This window comes from Rhinopithecus bieti, unplaced genomic scaffold, assembly GCF_001698545.2.
Source record: "Rhinopithecus bieti isolate Rb0 unplaced genomic scaffold, ASM169854v2 scaffold_14454, whole genome shotgun sequence".
Classification (NCBI taxonomy): Eukaryota; Metazoa; Chordata; class Mammalia; order Primates; family Cercopithecidae; genus Rhinopithecus; species Rhinopithecus bieti.
In genome coordinates, this window is record NW_016808228.1 from 2,533,729 (window position 1) to 2,557,848 (window position 24,120).

Here is a 24,120-nt window from a genome sequence, read left to right on the forward strand (position 1 = left end):
GGATAAGACTTTTCCCTGTTTTCACTAAACAAGTCTAACGTGTCATTTTAGTTACTCAAATCTAACCCCATCTTTTATTGCACAGAATGTCAAATTCACTAAGCCGAGGAAATATCTTCTGTAATTTACTTAAGAAAACATCAAATTCATTATAAATAAGACCTATGGGTTGGACAGTCTCAGAGCATCTCTATTTCTTCCTTAAGTCACTTGAAAAATGTATGTATATCTGCACAAATAGAATCCTCTGAAAAAAACTGTGTACTGATTTTTAACTATCTTCCCTGATATGGTTTGCATATTGTCTCCCTCAAATCTCATGTTGAAATGTAATCCCCAATGTTGAAGGTGGAGGCCTGGTAGGAGCTATTTTGGTCACGGAGGTGGATCCTTCACGAATGGCTTGGTTCCGTCCTTGCAATAGTAGGTTCTTACAAGATCTGGTTGTTTAAAAGCATATGGCACCTCCTCCCTTGATCTCTTGCTCCTGCTCTCACCATATGATTTGCCTGCTCCCGCTGTGCCTACTACCATAAGTAAAAGCTCCCCGAGGCCTCATCAGAAGCAGATGCCAGCACCATGCTTCATGTAAAGCCTGCAGAACTGTGAGCCAATAAACCTCTTTTCTTAAAAATTATCCAGCCTCTGGCATTTCTTTATAACAATGCAAAAACAGCCTAATACATTCCCTTTTCTAAACTTTTCACATATCAGACTGCTTTCTTTTTCACTTATACATTTTTTATAGTACATGCCTCAAAAGTGGCAATAAAAAAAATTTCTTGTAGTACAAAGGCTGCAGAGCCACCTGACCCTCACAATGGCCTATGCACTTTTAATTTGATGACAAAGAGGAACAGAGAGCTTGACATCTTTGAATTGATACCTTGGAAGTGACATGGAAAAGACTTACTTACCATGAAATATCTTTTCATTCCCACTAAAACTTTGAAAGATAGCTTCACTAGTAAAATAGTTATAAAGCAAATGGTTAATATACCAAAACACAACTCCTGTAAAACTATCTTAAAAACACAAAATTTTAATTATTTTCCCCTAAAAAAACTCACCAGTTAAAATCACTTTAAAAATGTCATTTATACGTTCATGTTTAAGGTTAAGCTGATTTCTAATTACAGACAATTGAAACCCATGATTTCTACTTGACCCCAAGTAAAAATATTGGGAGTAAACATATCAGAAATCTTTATTTGAATTTTTAAAAAATAACCTTGTTACTTTAGAATAGCTGTAGATTTACAAAGAAGTTGCAAATAAAGTACAGAGAACCGTTTGGTTTTGTAAATCAACTTTCCTGATTATGAAGAGGCTGCTAATAGTCCTTCATTATTTTCTCTGGGTCCTAGACCCAATTTTACCAAGTAAGAAGATGTAGCCAAATCTATCCTCCTGGCTTAAGTACCAGATTCCTCAATCCAACCTGATTTCACCAGGTCTTCTCTTCTTCACTACCAGCTACCCAAATCTAAGATGTCAGTGCCAACAATTCTGACTTTCCTTCTTGTGAAAATAAAGTAAAAAGATAATTTCAAGGCTTGAAAAAAGACAATTATTTATTTCTTTTCACAACCAAAGTTAAAGACATAAAATGACATCCTGGAACCTAGGGTATAAAATTTTCATTTAAAAAACAGTTTCAAAGCACATTACCTCAAAATTTCCTAGGAGACTAAGACTTGTTATAGGTGGAGCACTAGAACTCAAAAATGGTTTTTCATGAATATCTGGATCATCTTCAATGTTTAAACATGGTCGAGGACTATTAGAAAAACAAATCAGCAAAAGAACACATTAGCCACAATACTTTATTTTTTTAATCTTGACACAGGGTCTCACTCTGCTACCCAGGCTGGAGTACAGTGGCACCATCATAGGTCATTACAGCCTCAAACTCCTGGCTTCAGGCAATGCTCCTGCCTCAGCCTCCCAAAGTGCTGGGGATTACAGGTGTGAGCCATCAAGCCAAGGCACAATATTATTTACTTTTGTACAAAATTAGGAAAATCTGAACAATCCTACTCAAACTACCATATTAATGTTACCAAATTTTACAATATAAAATTTCAAGTTTAAAATTCCCAGATTTTATTATCTTTGTTACAATATTTTATAAACACACATACACACATCCTAAAAGATTTCGAGGTAGAATTTAGAACATATCACATAGTGGCATCTACTGGAAATAAATAATAATTCAGACTTCTATATCAATCTTATTTTCAGTTAAGTATGAGAATACAAGGGCAAAATTGTGTCACTAAAGAATATAATCAGAGTATTATTTGCCAACATGGAAAAAAATGGCCAAGGTTGTTTTTTTTTCCCCCCTGAAAGAGTGAAAGGTAGTAGAGGTTAGTAACTAGAAATATATAAAACCATTTAAATGTTAAAACCAATGTAAGAGTTCATTATGATGACCACTATATAGTTGCTACTCACTGCCTTAATTTCTTCCACACTCATCCTTAATAACTGTGTGTGTACATGGTATCATGCTGTAAATAAGATCCCTGTTAAAATTCTGATTTTTAGAATCAACATTATTTATTGTTAAATACCAGAATTTTGTGAAATTCTGTTTGAAACACACAAATGAATTTTGAGATAAATACCTTCTAGATGAGAAGCTTTTCAGATGCAGTAATGAAGAATCCAGATCAAAGCAACCTGATTGTGTTTTTCTCTGAGGAACCTAAAGTCAAAATGATCATTTGTGATATTAAAAAAAAACCTAATTTCTTTCTTGAATTGATAAAAGAGTTTTTAAATGAAATTTAAGCATATCTTTCAAATACTACAACTTCTCCTATAATAGCTTATTAAAATCTATGCTGTTCATTACATACTGTTCTTATTTTTACTTTATTAACTAGTGTTGAAAAAAACAGATGATTAATAAAAGCACTTTTACTAGGTTTTGATTTTTTAAGAAGCAGAAACAGTTCTTTCCAAAACCTGTTTGGAAAAACATGGAAAAAATTGCATGGAATTCCAATATATAGTATAAAGAGTATTTTGCTTTTTTATATACTTCTCTATTTTTTTGGGAGGTGGGAAACACTTCCAACTTTAAAATAAAAAGGAAAAAAAAAACAAAAAAAAACAAAATAGAGATAGGAGCCTGAGGTCCCGCCAGCACTGCCCACTCTTTGCCCATTCCACCTACCGCAACATTTCCAAGAATCCTATGTTTTACAGAGAATAGATTTGAAAAGTACTACACTCCTAGGTTTTCAACCATCGTTGTATACCAGATTACATTTAAAGCAAAACACCACCTAGCTCAAAATATCCTAAAAAAAAAATACCTAAATGTTAATTAAAGGCAAAATCATATACAACATACAAGTTAGACAGTTTTGTTTCTAGAATATTAAATATGTGTACCTGACTCTCTGGTCTAATTGGTGACTGAAGAGACAGATGACACTGAAAATTTAAACCACCTCAACATTTTGGAGAGCTGTACAAGTGCACCATGTTATTTACTGTAGTCAGAACTTAACTGTGAAATTTTCAATCTAAATCCTCATGTCTTCAATTCTGCAAAGTTCTCTACCTTCATTTCTAATATTACGTTTTCTTATTCTATTTAGTCCTTCCTTTTAAACTTCTACCAGACTTACATTGAACATCTCATTCTCTTTTCTTTATGGCTTTTTCGTGTTTTACTATTTCTCTTCCTTTTTGTGCTTCATTCTAGGTGCTTCCTAAATATTTGTCTACCCACTCACAAAATCTCTATTGAGTTGATCCTAGTCTGCTGTTTATTCATCTGTATGCGTATGCAAGTGTGTGTATACACTTCATGTATTTTTCATATCTAGAATTTCTATTTAGTTCAAATCCATGTTCTTTCATCTAAATTCCCTATCTTTGCCTTCATTTCTCTCCCAGAACACTTTAAACAGTTTTTAACTCTCAAGTTGCTCTGATAACAGAGTTCCTATACGTGAATCCTTCCATTTCTTGCTCCTGCTGATTCTTTTAAGGTGCTTTGTAATTTTTTTTTCCTCTAAAGTCATCTTCAGTAAGAGGTATCTTCCATAGATGTGGGATAGTTTCATGTTCCCCTACTAATACTAAATGGATTTCATGGGTTCTTTAGTTTTTATGGCTATTTCTTAGCTAGACATCTCTGAATCTCACAGGTAGCATAAATTCAGAACCCCTACTATGTGTGGCTTAGATTTAGGTACAATTTCTTTCGGGTGCTTCCTTTTCTCCCATGTACTCCACCCCTGAGTAAATAGATGGATATTTTTTTCCCCCTCTCTCATTTAGAGAAGGCCAGTCTTCCCTGTGCCTGGCTTTATGAAGAATCTGGTCTCAGCTAAGATTGTTACAGACTTGCAGCCTTGACTCCTGTCTCAGCAGGGGCATTGAACTCTAGTGCTATTTTAGGTTCAAATATCCTAGGGGAGCAAAATTTGACCCAGGTTACTCCTTGGGAATTTTTCTTTCTTGCTCTTACACAACGTTATGCATTTGGAAGTTATTATACCTCTTCCAGCATCTCTGTGGGGGGAAGGAGCAAGTGTCTTCCTATATTGACTCAGTCCACCGTATTGACCAGAAGTCTGTGGTGCTTTTTACACTAGCAAGACGCTGAAAATTTCTTCCCTGATCTCTTGGGCATTTTAAATCACCTCACAGGTAGGTCAAACATTTGGGGTTTTTATTTTAAAATGGACAAAAAAAATCTGAACAGACGTTTCTCAAAAGACAACATGGAAATGGCCAACAGGTATATGAAAAAATGCTCAATGCCACTATCCAGAGAAATGCATATTAAAACCATAAAAAGATGTTGTCTCACTCCAGTTACAAAGACTCCTATCCAAAAGACAGACAATAACAGATGCTGGCAAGGATGGAATAAAAGGGAAACCCTCATACACTATTAGTGGGAATGTAAATTAGTATAGCCACTGTGGAGAAGACTATGAAGTTCCTCAAAAAACTAAAAATAGAACTACCATATGACCCAGCAATCCCACTGCTGGGCATATATCTTAAGGAAAAAAAAGGGAAATTAATATATTAAAGAGACAGCTGCACTCCAATGTTTACTACAGCACCATTTGCAACAGCCAAGATATGGAAGCAACCTAAGTGTCCATCAATAGATGAATGAATAAAGAAAATGTAGTATATACACAATGGAATATTATTCAGCCACAAAAGGAATGAAATCCTGTCATTTGCAACAATATGAATGAAGCTGAAGGACATTATGCTAAGTGAAATAGGCCAGGCAAGAAAGACAGATATTCCATGTTCTCACTCATATGGGGGAGCTTAACAAAAACAATTGAACTAATGAAGATAAAGGGTATAAGGATGGTTGCCAGAGGCTTGGAAGAGTTGTGAGGAGGCAGGGATACAGTGGGAATGGTTAATAGGTTCAAAAACACTGTTGGATACAATGAATAAGATCTAGTATTTGGTTGCATAACAGGGTGACTATAGTTAACAATAATTTATTGTATATTTAAAAATAAAGAGTGAAATAGGAAGGTTCCTAACATAAAGAAATGATAAAGGCTTGAAGTGATGAATAATCCATTTACCCCGAATTGATCATTACACATTGTATGCCCATATCAAAACATCACATGTACCCTATAAATATATACAACTATTATGTACCCATAAGAATTAAAAAAAAAAAGCAAAAACCATTTGGAATTTTTTAAAAGTTGGACTTTAATTTTTCTAAAATAGAAGCCTGAGGTCCATGTTATACATTTAAATTCTGCGTCTATTGTCCAATAATTATTTTTTGAACATACACAAGATACTGTATTTTTCTAGTTACTAAAAAACACATACAACTAAAAATACGTTTGTAGCAAATTACAAGGATTTTTAGTTCTGCTACACAATTTACTGCTTACCTCAAGTTTAACTGAAATGGTAGCCATACCAACTAACTACTGACTGCTTACATGCAAGAGGGATGAGACTAACCATCCTCACAACACTAAGGTAGACATCATCATCCTGATTTACATATGAGGAAACTGAGACTCCAAGAGATTGTGTTGCATAACTAGGGGGAAGTCAATGTGACTCCAAAGTGATGCTTTTAACCACTGCACTCAGATCTGTAAATCTATTTGTAATTGAGGAGTGGAGAGATTTATATGTCTCAAGATGATTAAGTGAAGGGATTCCAAATCAAAAACAGCAATAGATTTAACTTGCAGATGACCCAGTTAGTGGTATCAGTAAGATAAAAATCCACTTGATGGTTTTTGCTTTTTTCACATCTAGTAACAGTTAAAATGCTAGGCAAAAGAATTTCAGAGAAATATTGTAACTCTAATACATTTCATTTTTATTCACATTTTGTCTTTCCCTGTATTATCACATAGCTGTTAAACGTGTGGTCAAAAAATAAAATGTTTCATAACTGGACATTTAAAGATATTTAAATTTTTTTCAATTAAAATTTGAATGAAATTATTTGTAAACCTTTCAGATGTGTGCAAGTTCTAAGCATGAGATAAGAAAAAAAAAAATGCTTACAGGGCTTGAAAGAAGAGGCAAACCAGTTTGAGGATGAAAGGCTCTGGTTGAAGTTCCATCCAAGGAATGAAAATTATGTTTTCGCCAGACATTTGAATGTTTCAGTGTAGTCCTCTGTTAGGAAAATAATTAGATTTTAATTGTAATATTTAAATACCATTTAAAGAATTTGGACAGCTTTTTCATTTTTAGACTCATTCCTAATACATTCTGAGGTATTGCTGGTGAAGTTGGTGATACACAAGTGGGATATCCCTTATCCAAAATACTTGGGGACTAGAAGTGTTTAGAAGTTTGGATTTTTTTTCTGATTTTGGAATATTTGCATCATATATACTTTACTGGTTAAGTACCCCAAATGCAAAAATCCCAAATCTGAAATGTTCCAATGAAAATTTCCTTTGAGCACCTTGTCAGCAATTAAAAAGTTTGGGATTTTGGAACATTTCAAATTTGGGATGCTCAACCTGTATATCTACATCTTATGTTTACACACAATATATATATTTCAATTGGAAAACAATGTCTAAAATGGTTATTGCAATATGCTGAATTAAGTTCTAAAGAAAATATGTCCAAATGTAAATGCCTTATATGTTCATGTTTGTTCAGAATTTATCATCTAGCAAGCTAATATTTGATTATTTCAATTTGTGAAAAAACTACTACAGTAGTCCCCTCTTATGCTTAGGGGATATATTCCATGAACCCCAGTGGATGCCTGAAATCACATGTAGTACCAAACAATATATATATATTTTCCTATACATATCTATCCTAAAGTTTAATTTATAAATTAGGTACAATAGATTAATAATAAAAAAAATTATAATAATATGACATAATAAAAGTTATTTGTGAATGTAGTCTTTCTCTCTTTCAAAGGATCTTATTGTACTGTACTCACCTATTTTCTGACCTGGTTGACCATGAGTAAACTGAAACCATGGAAAGGAAACCATGGATAAGGGGCGACTACTGTACTCACAGGAAAAATTAGTATAATGTTAGTATATTATATAAATACTAGTATAATGAAAAAATATAAAACTATGTCAATTAAAACCATTTTCAGATGATATAATTTGGTGGAACATCATACAGAAATATAAGAAACACTGTAAATTTAAAATTATATATAATGCAGTCACAGCACTATGTTTTTGATATTATACAAGAAATAGGTTAATTCTTAAGGACGGGACAAGTTTATACCCAAAGATCAGAAATTCATAAAAATTACATGAATAAGAATTATAAAAGACTATTCTGGGTCTTGGCTCTACCATTTATTAGCTTTGTAACCTGGGCAAGTTATATAATTTCCCTAGCTCACGGTCCTCATTTGTAAACTGGAGTTAGTAAAAGCACCTAATCTCATATCAAAGTGAGAGGGATTAAGTAAGTCAACATGTGTAAAATATTCAGATGGGGCACACAGTAAACTGTTTATTATATTTAAAACAGGTACATGAAAAAAATGAATTTTAGTGGGCTTGAAAAATACCATGGCCAGGGTTAAGCCTCCCTATTAGATAACAGAATCAAAAGAACTGAATATTCTTAAGGCCATTGTAGGTTTTTGTGACATTTATGCTTTTAGAAAAATGGAAACTAACATTTGATTAAACCCCATGTTAGGGCGAGATCTTCTGAAGAAAAATATAAACTGGAAACATGGCATAATTTTGAAATGTCCAGAAAAACGAATTTGAGTGATAAAAAAGACAAACCAAGGTCATTTAGACTTGGATTAAGGTACTTAAGAAGAAGTTTTCCATATAATTGAGATACTGCTTGGAAAAATAAAGGAAAGTGAAGCCTAATGATTTTAGAAATTAAAAGGTAGTTTGGTAGGAAATCAAATAAAATGAAAATAACTTAAAATATCTTTTATGTATATAGTACATTAAGGACTACAAAATATTTATAAATTGTTTATCACTGCTCTAAGGCAAAAGATATTAATCATGAGTCTTGTAAAATTGAGGAAACAGGTTTTTAGAAGTAATATGACTTATTTATGGTCACTCAAGGACTAAACTGTGAAGCCAGGACTAGAACTCAGGTGTTTTGACCAGTAGCTTGGTGATTTCCCTATAGACATTTTGAAAGTCATTAACTGATCAATGGCATAGCACAATGGGCACACCGCTAATATTGGGTTGGACCTGCTAACAAATAATACATTGAGCTAATACAAATTTGATTTCTGACTCTTGTTTACACTCCCAGAATTGTTTGTAAGTGCTGAAATAAACAAAAAAGGGCAGCAGGAGGGATTAATTTGTTTTCTCAACAGGAGGGAAGAACCAAGGACTTGTACAGTCCACAAATTTGTCCTTGATTATTGTCAGGTAGTAGAAAGGAGCCTGGATTAGGAGTCAAGAGACTGGGGTGAGGGTGCCAGTTGAATCACTAAGGACTTTGTACAGCTACTGGTATGTCAGTTATTCTCTTTGAGTCCCAGTTTCCTCATAACTGTCCTACCTGTCCCATATGGTGAAGTACCACAAAGAACCAAGTATCCTATTAGGTTTGTGCAAAAGCAATTGAGGTTTGCCATTACTTTCAGTGGCAAAAACTTCAATTACTTTTGCAGAAACCTAATATGCAATATAACTGAACGTTATATACAAGCAACATACAAAATCCTAGTAATATTTTATAAATATTATATAGTATTCATTCTCTTGACATTACAGATCACATATTAAAAAGCTGAATGCTTCTGTTTTTGTTTTTTTTTTTGGTTGGTTGTTTTTTTTCTGTTTTTGTTTTTTTGAGACAGGGTCTCACTCTGTCACCCAGGCTGGAATGCAATGGGACAATTATAGCTCACTGCAACCTTGAACTCCTGGGCTCAAGTGATTCCGGCACCTCAGCCTCTCAAATAGCTAGGCCTACAGTCATGTACCACCATGCCTAGCTAAGTTTTAATGTTTTTTTTTTTTTTGTAGAGACAGGGTCTCATTATGTTGCCCAGGCTGGTCGCCAACTCCTAAGCTCAAGTGATCTTCTGCCTTGGCCTCCCAAAGTGTTGGGATTATAGGCTGTGAGCCACTGTGCCTGGCCTGGGTGCTTCTGACTAGAAGAAAAAGAGGCCTTTAAGATGGGGGAGCAGGCAGAGAACAGAGCTAGAAGACCTAAATAATAGACCTAACACCTCATGAAAACAATTACTGTCCTATTAACAGTTTTTAAAAAAGGTACCACTTCCTAGTTTTTAAACAGCCTGATCTTTATTTCCTCCATTTACTTTCTGTTCTTAGGAGAGTGGGTTATTTGCAAGGATGTTAATACTAGTTCTGTAGGTTTATTGCTGTATCAGATTGTGTGTCCTATAGATAATGGAACCTTGGGACTTTATAACTAGATCTCCTGTGAACAAAATTTAAATCATAACAAATATTTCAGAATTATATTTGACATATTAGATGTTACTTACCAATACCTCTGTATTTTTTGGTTGCTCACACGTAGACAAACAGTCTTGTATACTTGTCTGAGAATAGTTTTGGGATTTTTCATTAGTTGGATCTTCTTTCTTATCCTGTTCATTTTTTAATTGGTCTGACTTTTTACATTTGAAACCTTCATTATCTTTATTGAGATAATTCTCTATGCTATTAAGTTGAGTGTACTGCTCACATGTCTTAGGCCTTTTTGAGTCTTTATTTGAGGACATGCTTTCATATTTGTTCAAATATTCAGACATTTCCAACACAGTAACTTTTATTTTTGAGTCATTTTTCTTTGAATCATTAGATTGAAGATTGCCAAAGAATTTTGGATTATAGTTCTCATTTATTATTTTTTCCTTATACTTATTTGTACAAATCTGTTTGTCAATACTGCTGCAATTTGAATACTGTTTATCAGTTCCATTGCTCATTTCTTGCTCCTTAAATCTGCTTGTCAAATCTAAGTTATTTTCTTTGTGCTGAGACAAAATTGAGGAAGTCGACAAACTAGAACTTTTGTTCTGTGTTTCCTGATACGTACTTTGGATGATTTCACTAGGATTGTTCTGACACTGATTTCTCGTTTGACGTTTCAAAGAACACTTTTCTTTACTATTATTTTTAAAAAAAGTAAAACATTTATTAGATACTAAGTTTTTCCCATCACTGGTGTCTCCTAACAAGGAACATTTTGTGTGAGAAATGGAAACTGAGGACTTATCCTTAATTTTCTTCAACAAATTTTTGTCTTCATATGAACTCCTAAACACTTTAGATGCAACCGAACTGGAGTCATGCATGTTGAATGACGGCCGGGGGATATGTGATGCTGTTGGATCAATGTGCTCCAAGTGTTGAGCAATCCTTGCAATAACATCTTGCCGCTCTTGGAGTAAAGAGCCTATCAAAGGATTAGTCTCTCCAACAGGCATATGAGAAGAAAAGTCATAGGAAATACAAGTTGCACTTCGAGAAGTTTCTGGTTTTAGTCGAATTTTCCCCTCATTGCTGTCTTCTGGGGAGGTAAACTCTGGATTACCAAAAGACATGGAGAAAGTTTCTTTACCTTTTCCCACATTCTCATTTTCTTGTGAAACACGGGAAAGTTTTGAATGGAGTGAACTAGACTCTTGAGTATTAAATGGATGTCCAGAAACATGTGAAGTGCTTGGATCACAATGAATCAAATGCTGGGCAATTCTTGCAATGATTTCTTGCCGCTCCTGAATTAAAGAGCCTATTAAAGGGTTAGTCTCACCAGCTGACTGCCAGAAACTCTGGCGGTTAGAGACACTGGAATCGACCATTGAAAATGATTTTAAAGTTCTCACTGATGTTTCATGTGATTTTGTATCGCCTATACCACTAAACCCCAGAATATTGGCCTGAGATGTCCCACGGTCAGATTTACTGCCAGTGCCTGGATATAGTTTGACGTTTTTGACAGCTGCAGTATATTCTGGACTTGGGCCACTTTTTGCATGTAATACACTTTCAGGTGCCATGGTCCAAGTTTGTTTGCTACACAGACGCTGTGAACTGTTTGTACCACATTGTTCTGCTTCATTTGGATTACGGTGCTGATGGGTTTTAAGTTTATGTTGTTGAATTCTTTTCTCATAAAGGCCAATATTAGTGTGAATACTGCAGGTCAAGACTGGGTAATTAGATTGTCTGGGCAAGGACTGAACACTGACTTTCAAGGCAACATTGTGAGAAACATTAGGAACAGGAAACACATGCTCAATTGGAGTCTGTGAAAAATTCCACTGTAGGTCTACATCAGCAGCACTGATTCTAGAATCACACAGAAAAATACTGTATTAATGGATTACAAAGGTTATATTCTTATTATTTTATATTATTGTAAATGTAAAGCAGTCATACACTTATTTTTGTTTGCATTAATTACCACTGAGGTTTACTTTTAGCCATTTTACCATGCATATAATTCTGATAAAACCAATGTAAGTAATACAATAACTTATGCTTGGAAGAGATAACCTTTTTAAGACCACCAGATCACTTAAGCATTAAAGCTCAAGAACATTATAATTTAAAAATATTTGTTAAAACAGAAAAAAAGTACTTTGTAATTACTAGTACATAAATGGATTCAGCTAATTTTATTGTGCAAGGTGATTAAGAGATACCCTATCTCATGGCCATTTGCCTAAAAAGCCGATTAGCTAAACAGCTAATTGTTAACAGCCTATCTGTTAACATTATCCAAGATGCCAAAAATTAAGTAAAACACAGAAATTCAGCAGCCCAGAAAACTTTTCTACTTTATAATAGTAGCATTAAGTCCATTGGTTCTCTAAAGTAAGCTTAAAAGTTCTCTTGATATTATTCTATATCAAATTTAATACAACAAACAAAATTCATACTGATTCAATCTAAATCTCTCTAACTTGTTTTGAAAAACCTCAGTAAATTTTATCCATTTATATTTAGAATTGAAGGAAATAATCTATTTAAAAGGTAAAATACCATTCGGTTGCTAACCAAGGTGTTTGAATATGCACTGTCCTTTTTTTTTTTTTGGCCCTAGACATACCTGTAGAGAATATTTCGTGGAATAGCACCATGAGAAACACTCAGCCATGCACTTAACTGAGAAAAAAACACAAATGACCGGACAGCCAACAGAAGTGTCTTCTCTTCAATAAATCGGTCACCATTCCTAAGGAAAGTAACAAAGCATAATTTAAAAATAAGCAAGTACAAAATGACTGAATTTTAGAATGGCACAAGCTGACATCCATAAACTTATCACTCAGGATTTGTGCTTTGAAGAGCATAGGAATGCACTTACGATGTCACTTGAAGTCACAACTACTAAATGTAAGTACTACATTTACTCATATTTAGTGCCAAATATAAATAATATCTCAATTTTATTACATAAATAGAGGAATTAAAAGACATGACACATTAAAATAATTTATAGCAAGTAATGGAAAACTTGATTTACCAAGAACAACTCTGAACTAATGTTCAACAACTTACTGTCGAGGAACTGGCTCCAAGATCCATCTTTCTAATAATAATGCATCTTGCTTAATTGCAGGATCATTTAGATCAATTCCCTCTGTGGTGGGCCCATCATCGCTGTAGCAGCAGTCTGGTAGTAGCATCATTTCCACCATGACTGGAAGGTTATTCTTCCACAACAATGTGACCTCAGACCTAGTTCGTCTGGCTTGGCGGCACTTAGAGAAAATGAATATAAGCAAAATGTCTCAAAAACTCACCTAATTTTGTATTATAGAAAATTATAATTGTAAAGTAGACATCTGTATGAGAAATGAGTCATCTATTGTAGAGCTTTTGCTCAGAATGCTATCTAGGTTTCCTCATTTAATAATGGATCTATGCTAGTGAGCTCTAGAGTGCAATGATTAGTACTGAACATTTATTTTATTTTATTTTTTTTGCGACTGAGACTCACTCTGTCGCTCAAGCTGGAGTGCAGTGGTGCGATCTCGGCTCACTGCAACCTCCGCCTCCTGGGTTCAAGCGATTCTCCTGCCTCAGCGTCTCAAGTAGCTGGGATTACAGGTGCCTGCCAGCATGCCGGGCTAATTTTTGTACTTTTAGTAGAGACAGGGCTTCTCCATGATGGCCAGGCTGATCTCAAACTCCTAACCTCAGATGATCTGCCTACCTTGGCCTCCCAAAGTGCTGGGATTACAGGCATGAGCCACTGTGCCCCGGCTGTATTGAACATTTGTAATGCAAATTTTCTTGAGGAGTGTATCTTTGCTTTACCTTGTGGAAAAAGAACTGCTATATCCAATGTCTGACAGGCCTCTGAGTTGGCCCAGCCTTGACTACTTTATTAATTTCATCATTTCACAGAAAAGATTACTTCTTAAATCTGAACACCAAAATGTTAAAAACTCATTTTCATTAAACACTCAAAATAAACAAGATCTTTTTTTTTGAGATGGAGTCTCACTCTTGTTGACCAGGCTGGAGTGCAATGGCATGATCTTGGCTCACTGCAACCTCTGCCTCCCAGGTTCAAGCAATTCTCCTGCCTCGCCTCCTGAGTAGCTGAGATTACAGGCACCCGCCACCACGCCCAGCTATGTTTTGTATTTTTAGGAGAGATGAGGTTTCACTGTGTTGGCCAGGCCAACCACTACGCCTGGCCTCAAAATAGACAAGATTTTTAAAGTTTAAAATTTTGGATCACATTTGAGAAACTAATAAGTGCGAGAAAAATTCTTAAAGCAAATTGTATGCTACCTACACCAAAATATTTTGAACAATGTTACACAAAAACATTAACAAAAAATATCTTCCCATTAAAAAAAGGAATACAAAAGAGAAATTGGTTAATGTGGGGTAAATAATCATAACAACATCAATTTACCAAATGAATAACAATACAAAGTGGAAGAGCCAGGGCTGAGATTCTAAAAATAAAGCAGGCCGGGCATCATGGTTCATGCCTGTAATCCCAGCACTGTGGGAGGCTGAGGAGGGCGGATCACAAGGTCAGGAGTTGGAGACCAGTCTGGCAAATATGGTGAAACCCCATCTCTATGAAAAATACAAAAATTAGCCGAGTGTGGTGGCACGCACCTGTAGTCCCAGCTACTCAGCAGGCTGAGGCAGAAGAATTGCTTGAACCCAGGAGGTGGAGGTTGCAGTGAGACAACATTGCGCCACTGCACTCCAGCCTGGGCGACAGAGCGAGACTCCATCTCCAATAAATAAATAAATAAATAAATAAATAAATAAATAAACAAACAAATAAATAAATAAATAAAGTAAAATCCAACAGCAGAGATAGTCTTAAATCCAGCTTATAAGATGGCAGGTATGAAACTGGGTGCCCACCTCCCCAGTGATCAGCAAAACTACCTGCAGTGCCTTCAAGAGCCTTATTTGAGAGCCAAGTTTATTAGCTATGGTCCAGGATTTGGATTTTTTCCCCTTTATGATTATGATCAATTTTACATTGAAATGTGATAATTATAATTGTAATAAAATAAAGGTGATGATGAACATAAACTAGTTTATATAAAAGATATAAAGCATTCAACACAAGATTCTCACCTGGGCCAGCTTGTCACTACATTCATGTTTGGTAGTTACTGGGTAACAAGACTGTGCTGGAGGGCAATGAAAGCTTTCTGTTCGACCTTTTACAGAACATTCAGGTGTTCGTCCTTCTGTTATCAGCAAGGCCAAAGAGACCAAGAACTCCTCTGCATCATATTCAAAATATTCATCCAGAGTATCTGATATAAAAAAGGGGGCAAAGGGTCCTCAATTTAATGTACTCTTAATAAGAACTCATCTGGTCTGCCTAAAAATAACTAATGTCACATTACACATTTAAGAATATTCATTTAACAAAGAGTGAAAATAATAAAATAAAGACAATCAAAATATACTAAACTCTTGATTCACAAACTATATAGAAGTGAGGAGATGATGGATAATTCCAAATTCTAGTTGAACTGGTTAAAATTATGGAATTGTTTTTATATAAACATTAGTTAAAACACTGAAGGTTTAGAAATACATTATCATCCTATAATAATAATAATAATTATTATTTTTTTGAGACAGAGTTTCATTCTTTTTGTCCAGGCTGGAGTGCAATGGCATAATCTGGCTCACCGCAACCTCCACCTCCTGGGTTCAAGTGATTCTCCTGCCTCAGCCTCCCAAGTAGCTGGGATTATAGGCATGTACCACCATGTATGGCTAATTTTTGTATTTTTAGTAGAGATGGGGTTTTGCCATGTTGGTCAGGCTGGTCTCGAACTCCTGACCTCTGGTGATCTGCCCGCCTCTGCCTCCCATAGTGTTGGGATTCAGGCATGAGCCACTGCGCCTGGCCTATAATAATTATATTTTTGGGTCACGTGTGGTGGCTTACTTTTCTAATTAAAAAGTAACACATTTTCTGAGAAATTTATAAAATTCAGAGAGTAAGACAAAAATAACTCATTATTCAGAGATATCTATTTTAACTTTATAGCCTATAATAATTATATTTTTGGGTCGGGTGTGGTGGCCAAATATATATATATTTGGATGCCAGGTACAATAGTTTTTCCACACAAATAATCACTAATAGCTAAAAGGTTAAAATGTCTTATGTCGTATTTTTACCTAAGATGTTCTATTGCTAGTATTTACATATTAGAAAAAGATACAGATCCACTCCATGTTTCTTTTCTCTCCCCTCCCTTCCTTTACTAGTTCCTTAGTTTCACAGCACTAATTCTGTGACATGAAAATTCATAGTCATGAGGTCCTCTGTGCTTTTACTATATAGTAGTAACAATTGCTAAGGAAGAAATGCTATAATTATCCAGCAGCAGCACAAAGCCTGATTTGCAATATGTGGAGTGTGGTATTTTGGTTATTACAGTTTCAAACAATCTAATCTGTAGATTTTTTTCATGTAGTTATGGTAATTTAAATATTTCTCATGCGTGCTCATAGTTTTTTAACAGTTAATTTTAAAAACTGTTAACCTGCTATACGATTCAATTTGTTGTAAAATTTGTTGTACAAAAAGTTGCTCTTATCTCTGCCAATTAAGCAACAAATATTTCAAGTGCCTATTATACCTCAGGTAATAGGGGGACACAGTCATATGTACATAGTTCCTAGTTTTGAAACCTTTGCAATTCAAAGAATTTTAAAAACAAACAGAACAATGCAGCATGAAATGGGAAGAGAGAAGGTGAATTTGAGCAGAGATTTCTTATAGAGAAAAGTATGCAAAAAGAAGGACTGGAGCCAGATTATGAATAGCTTTGAAGGGTATGATGAAGAATGCTCTTTTCTAGCTTCAGGAAGGCTTATCAGGAAAGGAAGAAGCCTTGAAGTAAACTTTATTGAACTGGCATTTTAAGACCATTCAGAAAAGTTTCTCTAAAGTGACCATTTGGAACATATAAAATGACAGCCAACATTTGGTAATTTATCACTGTCAGTTCTAAGTACTTTCTACATATCAACTCATTTAATCCTCAGAGCAGCTCTAGAAGGTGAGGACTATTACTTCTATTTTTCAGATAAATGAAGCATGGATAGGTTAAGTAACTTGCCCAAGATCATCAATTAGGAAGTAGCAAAGCTGAATTTTGAAGCTGGACAGTTTAGCTCCAGAACCTGGGCTCTAGTTCTATTCCCAGTCAATTCATTCAGTTTATCATACATCCCCAGCTTAAAAAATACATGGATCATACACTTTAAAAATTCTCAGAGCAGTAGACACAACAACCAAATACATACTATACTGTGATAACCACTCGTACAGACATTAGCAGTCTATAAGAGCACAGACTGGTGGCCAGTAGTTGGGTAGGGGTATGTGGTGGAAGACAGTGGTGAGGAAAGATTCTAAGGGGTATGTGGTGGAAGACAGTGGTGAGGAAAGATTCTAAGGGGTATGTGGTGAAGACAGTGGTGAGGAAGGGTTCTACGGTAGTGACATGTTGCTTGAGACAAGTCACTTACTGTTTTCTTCCATTAAATGAAGGTAACATCTGCCTAGTTATCTGAAAGAGCTTTAGGAAGATCACATAGAGCAAGATTTTAACAGTGGCCATTGTCAAGAGTGAACACCGGCAGCCTTCTTTAAGTTGTGTGACCCCTGGTTGGAAGTGATGGTTCATGCCTATAATCCTAGCATTTTGGGAGGCTGAGGCAAAAGAATCCATTAAGCCCAGGAGTTCGAGACCAGCCTGGGCAACACAGGGAGACCCTGTCTCTACTATATATACAAAAAAGTGTGACCCTGTTCCCCAACCGCACCAAAGCCAATTGATTCAAAGTGGGCACCTGACCCATCCTGGGTCAGTCTATTCCCCAAGACACTGGAGTTAGGATTCAGAGATGTTAGTTTGTCCCTATCTGCTATGACTTAAACTGAGGCAATGTACACCCAGGAGCTATGCAATGACCATAGACTGCCATGGGCATGGAACAGAAAATTAGAGAATGAAATAAGCTCCATAGTGAATGAGAGAGAAAGGAGACTTTGTAGCCATAGAAAGCCAGAAAAAGTAGTTGCCTGATTCCTGACAATGTTCCAGTCCCTCATAAAACTACTGAGAGAGAACTCTGTATCCCTAGCAATCAATTCCTTTAAGCTTGAGTGAATTATTTGTAATCAAAAGCACCTTGACTAGTAACTAAAATATATTGTTATGAAATTAAAGATAATCATCAAAAATAAAAAAATTGCTAGCCTATAAATGAGAATTATTGAGTGATGGGCTGAATTGAAATTCATATATTGAAGCCTTAACCGGCACTGTGACTGTATTTGGAAATAAGGCTTTTAGGAGGTAATTACAGTTAAATGAGGTCATAAGGGTGGTAATGCAGGTAGCTTTAAAAGAAGAGAAAGTGACCTCCTCTCTCCCTGCTTTCCCCCACCTCCCACAGCCCGCATGTGTCTCCCTCTCGCTTTCTTTCTCTTCAAGGAAAGGCCACATGAGCACACAGGGAGAAGGCAGCTGTCTGTGAGCCAGGAAGAGAGCTCTCACCAGGACCTGAACATGCTGGCACCCTGATCTTGGACTTCCAGCCTTCGGAAATGTGAGAAAATAAATTTTCGTTGTTTAAGCCACCCAAGTCTATGGTATTTTATGGCAGCCTGAACACACTAAAACATCGAGGAAAATAAAACTTTCCAAAAATGTGACTATTTCAAAATTTAAATAATAATTTTCTAACTAAAAGTAACACATTTACTGAGAAATTTATAAAATTCAGAGTAAGACAAAATAGCTCATTTTGTGAGCTATTTTCAGAGATATCTATTGTTAACTTAATAGCCTTGTTTTAAGCATGTATACAACTTTTAAAACAAACTTAGGTTCATACAATGTAGCTTTTAATCTTATTTGTTACATCACACTATATAGTCTCCACTTTTGAATAAATAAATATTATTTAAAATAAATAAATAAATGAAATATGTAAAATTTGTAAGAAAGTCCATAATTCTTTTAAAACCAAATCCACATAATTGTAACACATAATTGACTGACTACCTCTGCATTATCACCTTGGTATTAAGCATGACTCATCTGCAGGCCTCTACCCAGAGCATTAATGTATATGATCTCCCCAAATAATGTGTACCAAAGCCTGGCTAAAAACTCAAACTCATCATTGCCCTCATCTATTTTTATTCACTTTTTTTTTTTTTTTTTTTTTTTTTTGAGACAGAGTCTTGCTCTGTCACCCAGGTTGGAGTGCAGTGGCACATTACTGGCTCACTGCATACTCTGCCTCCCAGGTTCATGTTCACGCCATTCTCCGGCCTTAGCCTCCCGAGCAGCTGGGGCTACAGGCACCCACCACCATGCCCGCCTAACTTTTTTGTATTTTTAGTAGACGTGGGGTTTCACTGTGCTAGCCAGGATGGTCTCGATCTCCTGATTTTGTGATCTGCCCACCTCAGCCTCCCAAAGTGCTGGGATTACAGGTGTGAGCCACCACACCCAGCCCAATTTTTCTTCACTCTTAACAAGGAAGTCTCTTAAAACTACTTTTTAAACACTACCACTACCACTATACATATCCTAAAGAGCACCTGATCATTTCTGCAGCGACAAAATTCTGCAAAACTAACAGGTTAGATTAGGAAAGGACATACAAAGTGGGGAAGAGGGTGGAGAAAGTGCAATGACTGAAAGAAAGATAGATGTTACCAGGACTCTATGACTTGTTATCCTTATGCCTGCAAAACTGTAATACATTTCCAAAGCTCTTAGCAGGGAGTGGCTAACTCTTGCAGTAGGAATTATCAAGTTTAAAGTGATAAACACTGAACTGTTACAAAAGAGTATTTTCTTCTTCTTCTTTTTTGTTTTAGAGACAGGGTCTTGCTTTGTGCCCAGGGTGGAGTGCAGTGGCGTGATCATGGCTCACTTTAACCTCAAACTCCTGGCCTCAAGCAATTCTCCCACCTTGGCCTCCCAAAGTGTTGGGATTACAGATGTGAGCCACTGCCCCAAGCCACTTTTAAATAATGTAACATTGGACTAAAATTTGGTTGCTTTGGTCATTGTCTCTGTGGGGCACACACTAAACAAACTTCAAAACCATGACTGGAGTTTGCAATCCCTCAGATGACTTACTGAACTTAGGGTGTTAAATGTTTCTTTTTTTTTGAGACAGAGTCTTGCTCTGTCACTCAGGCTGGAGTGCAGTGGCGTGATCTTGGCTCACTGCGAACTCCGCCTCCTGGGTTCATGCCATTCTCCTGCCTCAGCCTCCCGAGTAGGTGGGATTACAGGCGCCTGCCACCACGCCCAGCTAATTTTTTGTATTTTTAGTAGAGACGTGGTTTCACTGTGTTAGCCAGGATGGTCTTCATCTCCTGACCCCGTGATTCGCCCGCCTTGGCCTCCCAAAGTGCTGGGATTACAGGCGTGAGCCAGGGCGCCCGGCGAGGGTGTTAAATGTTTAAATGAAAAATCTGAAACAAAGATTAGAGATGATACTAGTTATCTGTTAATTACCAGTGTAACTATTACATAAGTATTGAAAGGAATACTATGGATTATATAATGGTATTTTGAAACACATAAAATATTACCTAAGTACAAGTGATATGTGATGACAACTTTTAGAAATTTGTTGGCTGGGCACGGTGGCTCAAGCCTGTAATCCCAGCACTTTGGGAGGCCGAGACGGGCGGATCACGAGGTCAGGAGATCGAGACCATCCTGGCTAACACGGTGAAACCCCATCTCTACTAAAATGCAAAAAACTAGCCGGGCGAGGTGGCGGGCGCCTGTAGTCCCAGCTACTCCGGAGGCTGAGGCAGGAGAATGGCGTGAACCTGGGAGGCGGAGCTTGCAGTGAGCAGAGATCCAGCCACTGCACTCCAGCCCGGGCGACAGAGCAAGACTCCGTCTCAAAAAAAAAAAAAAAAAAAAAAAAAAAAAAAAAGAAATTTGTCAAGAATGTCTAATTTTAATAAACGAGAATACTAAATCATAGTAGTCCTCAGAACAGTTACATTGTTATAGGTTGTCCTTGAAAATTGGCAGTAAAAAATTTTTTTAAAGAAAAGTTGGCCAGGCGCGGTGGCTCAAGCCTGTAATCCCAGCACTTTGGGAGGCCGAGGCGGGTGGATCACGAGGTCAGGAGATCAAGACCATCCTGGCCAACATGGTGAAACCCCATCTCTACTAAAAAATACAAAAAACTAGCCGGGCGTGGTGGAGGGCGCCTGTAGTCCCAGCTACCTGGAGGCTGAGGCGGGAGAATGGTGTGAACCCGGGAGGCGGAGCTTGCAGTGAGCCGAGATTGCGCCACTGCACTCCAGCCTGGGCGACACAGCGAGACTCCGTCTCAAAAAAAAAAAAAGTTACATCATTAAAATTTTTATGTCAACCTCTAAACACAACAGAAGAGTTTACTGAAGAATATGACCAATAATTGGGAAATATGGCAGACTAAAGAGAATTCAATAGATCTAATTTGATATTCTGAGGACATAGCTCACACTAGAAATAAAGTTTGATTTTAGAGCACCTGAAAAAGTCTACTTTTACAAAAAAAAAAAAAAAGTGTTTCAAATCTAGACTAATATGAACTGCTAGGCCTTCTTACCAGTTTCACATGTTAGAAGAAATAAATTATTTGGCCAGGTGCGGTGGCTTACTCCTGTAGCTCACTCCTGGAGGTGAATCACTTGAGGTCAGGGGTTTGAGACCAGCCTGACCAACATGGTGAAACCCTGTCTCTACTAAAAATACAAAAATTAGCCAGGCATGGTGGTGCATGTTTGTAATCCCAGCTACTTGGGAGGCTGAGATGGGAGGATCACTTGAACCCAGGAGGTGGAGGTTGCAGTGAACTGAGATTGCACCACTGCACTCCAGCCTGAGGGACAGAGAGAGACTGTCTTAAAAAAAAAAAAAAAAAGAAAAGAAAAATAAATTATTGGACATACAATGTAATATTGAAGAGAACAGAAAGGATGTTATAAATTTTCACAGGCTATGAAGGACAGATCACTGGACACCAGTGATTAACCAATGAAAACACAGTTCTGGGGGTCCCTCTACCTAAGACCTCAATGAGGATTGTGCTTGCACTAGGCTGTCTGGGAGCTATGATCAGACTGACTGCTTTTGCATGCTCTTCTGGTTCTGGAGTGTAGCAGCTTCTTAAAATTCCCCACCTGTTGTCCATCGAGAAAAGTGAACAACTTAGCCATTGGGAAAACTTTGAACAACTGGAGTGATCCGTAGACTAAACAGACTAAGAAGTAAATTCTTCATTGCTAGAGGTGTTCAAGGAAAGTTTGATAAACACTTGCCAGGGTGTGGCTGAAGAGATTTACGTAAGCGAGTGGTTCAATTAGGCTTGTTCTCAGGTTTTGTCCAACTCTGAGAATTTATGATGCTTTGTTCTTCAGAAAAACCACAGGAGAGAGACCAGAACCACTAACTCCTTCTTGAGAGACTCTAACCAGGAGCCCAGCTGAAGCACTACTCATTATATACACACATTTCTTGATTTAGGAAAACAAACAAACAAACAAACCAGGATGGCTCAAAGCTACTTCAATGGGAGTGAAAGAAGAGTGTCTTTCCCATTGCTAGGCTGTTACATACGCTGTTTTTTCCCTAAAGCCTGCCAGGGAACGAGAAGGAGTCTAGGCCTCTTATGCCATGAATTAACATGGAAAAGGAGGCCTGGGAACAGCCTGGGGAACTGCTGCTAAGAAAGTTTATCTAAAAATCATGTCCAGCCAGGGGCAGTGGTTCATGCCTGTAATCCCAGCACATTGGGAGGCTCAGGCAGACTGATTGCTTGAGCTCAGGAATTCAAAATCAGCCTGGCAACCTGGCTAAACCCCATCTCTACAAAAATCAGCCAGTGTGGTGGCATGTGCCTGCAGCTACTCGGAAGGCAGATGAGGGAGGATCACTTGAGCCTGGAGGTTAAGGCTGCAGTGAGCTGGGATTGTGCCATTGCACTCTAACCTGGGCAACAGAGTGAGACTCTGTCTCAAAAAATAAAATTAAAAAAAAAAGTGTCCTTTTTGCTTCATGATGTACAACTGATTACTGCGAATAAAAATTCTCCTTCTATGAATTTGTCCCCAGGAAATAACAGAAGAAGTACACCAAGCCAAATGTCCAAGGATGTTTATGAAAACGTTTATACCAACTTAAAAAAATCGGCATCAACCTAAATATTCAACAATATGAGACTGGTTAAATGTACTGTGGTTCAATTAGATCTAAAATAATGACATATCTACTTTTGACAAGGAAACATATCTACAATATAAGTAAAAACCTAATGTTTAAGAACAATGTTAGGATTATGTATCTGTGGAATCACAAGCATATATGAGCACAGACAGACATACATACAACAAAATATTATCAGTCCCATAAAGCAAACACATAATCTCATATACTAAATTGTAAATAAATCACTATTCTCTGACTAGCATTAGGTTAGTAACTCCTATTAACTGAAAAATAATATGCAATAAAAGCAGTCCCAGTTTCATATATTTTTAACTAATGAGTTACTACTTTTTGCAACCCCTACTGATATGGTTTGGCTCTGTACAAATCTCACCTTGAATTGTAATAATCCCCACCTGTCATGGGAGGGTCCCAGTGGGAGGTAACTGAATCATGGGGGTGGGTTTTTCCATTCTGTTCTTGTGACAGTGAATAAGTCTCATAAGTCTCATGAGATCTGATGGTTTTATAAAGGGGAGTTCCCCTGCATATACTCTCTCTTGCCTGCTGCCACTTAAGATGTGCCTTTCACCTTCCGCCATGATTGTGAGGCCTCTCCAGTCATGTGGAACTGTGAGTCCATTAAACCTTTTTTTCTTTATAAATTATTCAGTCTTAGGTATGCCTTTATTAGCAGCATGAGAATACACGAATACACTTACTATTTCTTTTCTTTCTTTTTTTTTTTGAGACAGTCTCGTTCTATCACCCAGGCTGCAGTGCAATGACATGACCTCGGCTCACTGCAACCTCTGCCTCCGGGGTTCAAGCAATTCTCTTGCTTCAGCCTCCTGAGTAGAGATCACAGGTGCGCTTCACCA

General features: G+C 36.8%; 1 protein-coding gene across 8 annotated transcripts in view; it reads right to left on the bottom strand.

Annotated features, from left to right (window-relative positions):
• ATOSA (atos homolog A) overlaps positions 1-24,120 on the bottom strand; it is a 128,982-nt gene that overhangs the window by 17,982 nt on the left and 86,880 nt on the right. For all 8 annotated transcript variants that reach the window (XR_001888020.1, XM_017886150.1, XM_017886153.1 and 5 more), the window contains 7 exons: positions 15,096-15,280; positions 13,035-13,237; positions 12,583-12,708; positions 10,007-11,819; positions 6,559-6,672; positions 2,637-2,716; positions 1,672-1,780 (listed from right to left, as the gene is read on the bottom strand). Coding sequence is in view for 7 of the 8 variants with exons in the window: in XM_017886150.1 (XP_017741639.1) it covers positions 1,672-1,780; positions 2,637-2,716; positions 6,559-6,672; positions 10,007-11,819; positions 12,583-12,708; positions 13,035-13,237; positions 15,096-15,280 (2,630 nt within the window). In the remaining variant the exon portion in view is untranslated. The remainder of the gene's footprint in view (positions 1-1,671; positions 1,781-2,636; positions 2,717-6,558; positions 6,673-10,006; positions 11,820-12,582; positions 12,709-13,034; positions 13,238-15,095; positions 15,281-24,120) is intronic.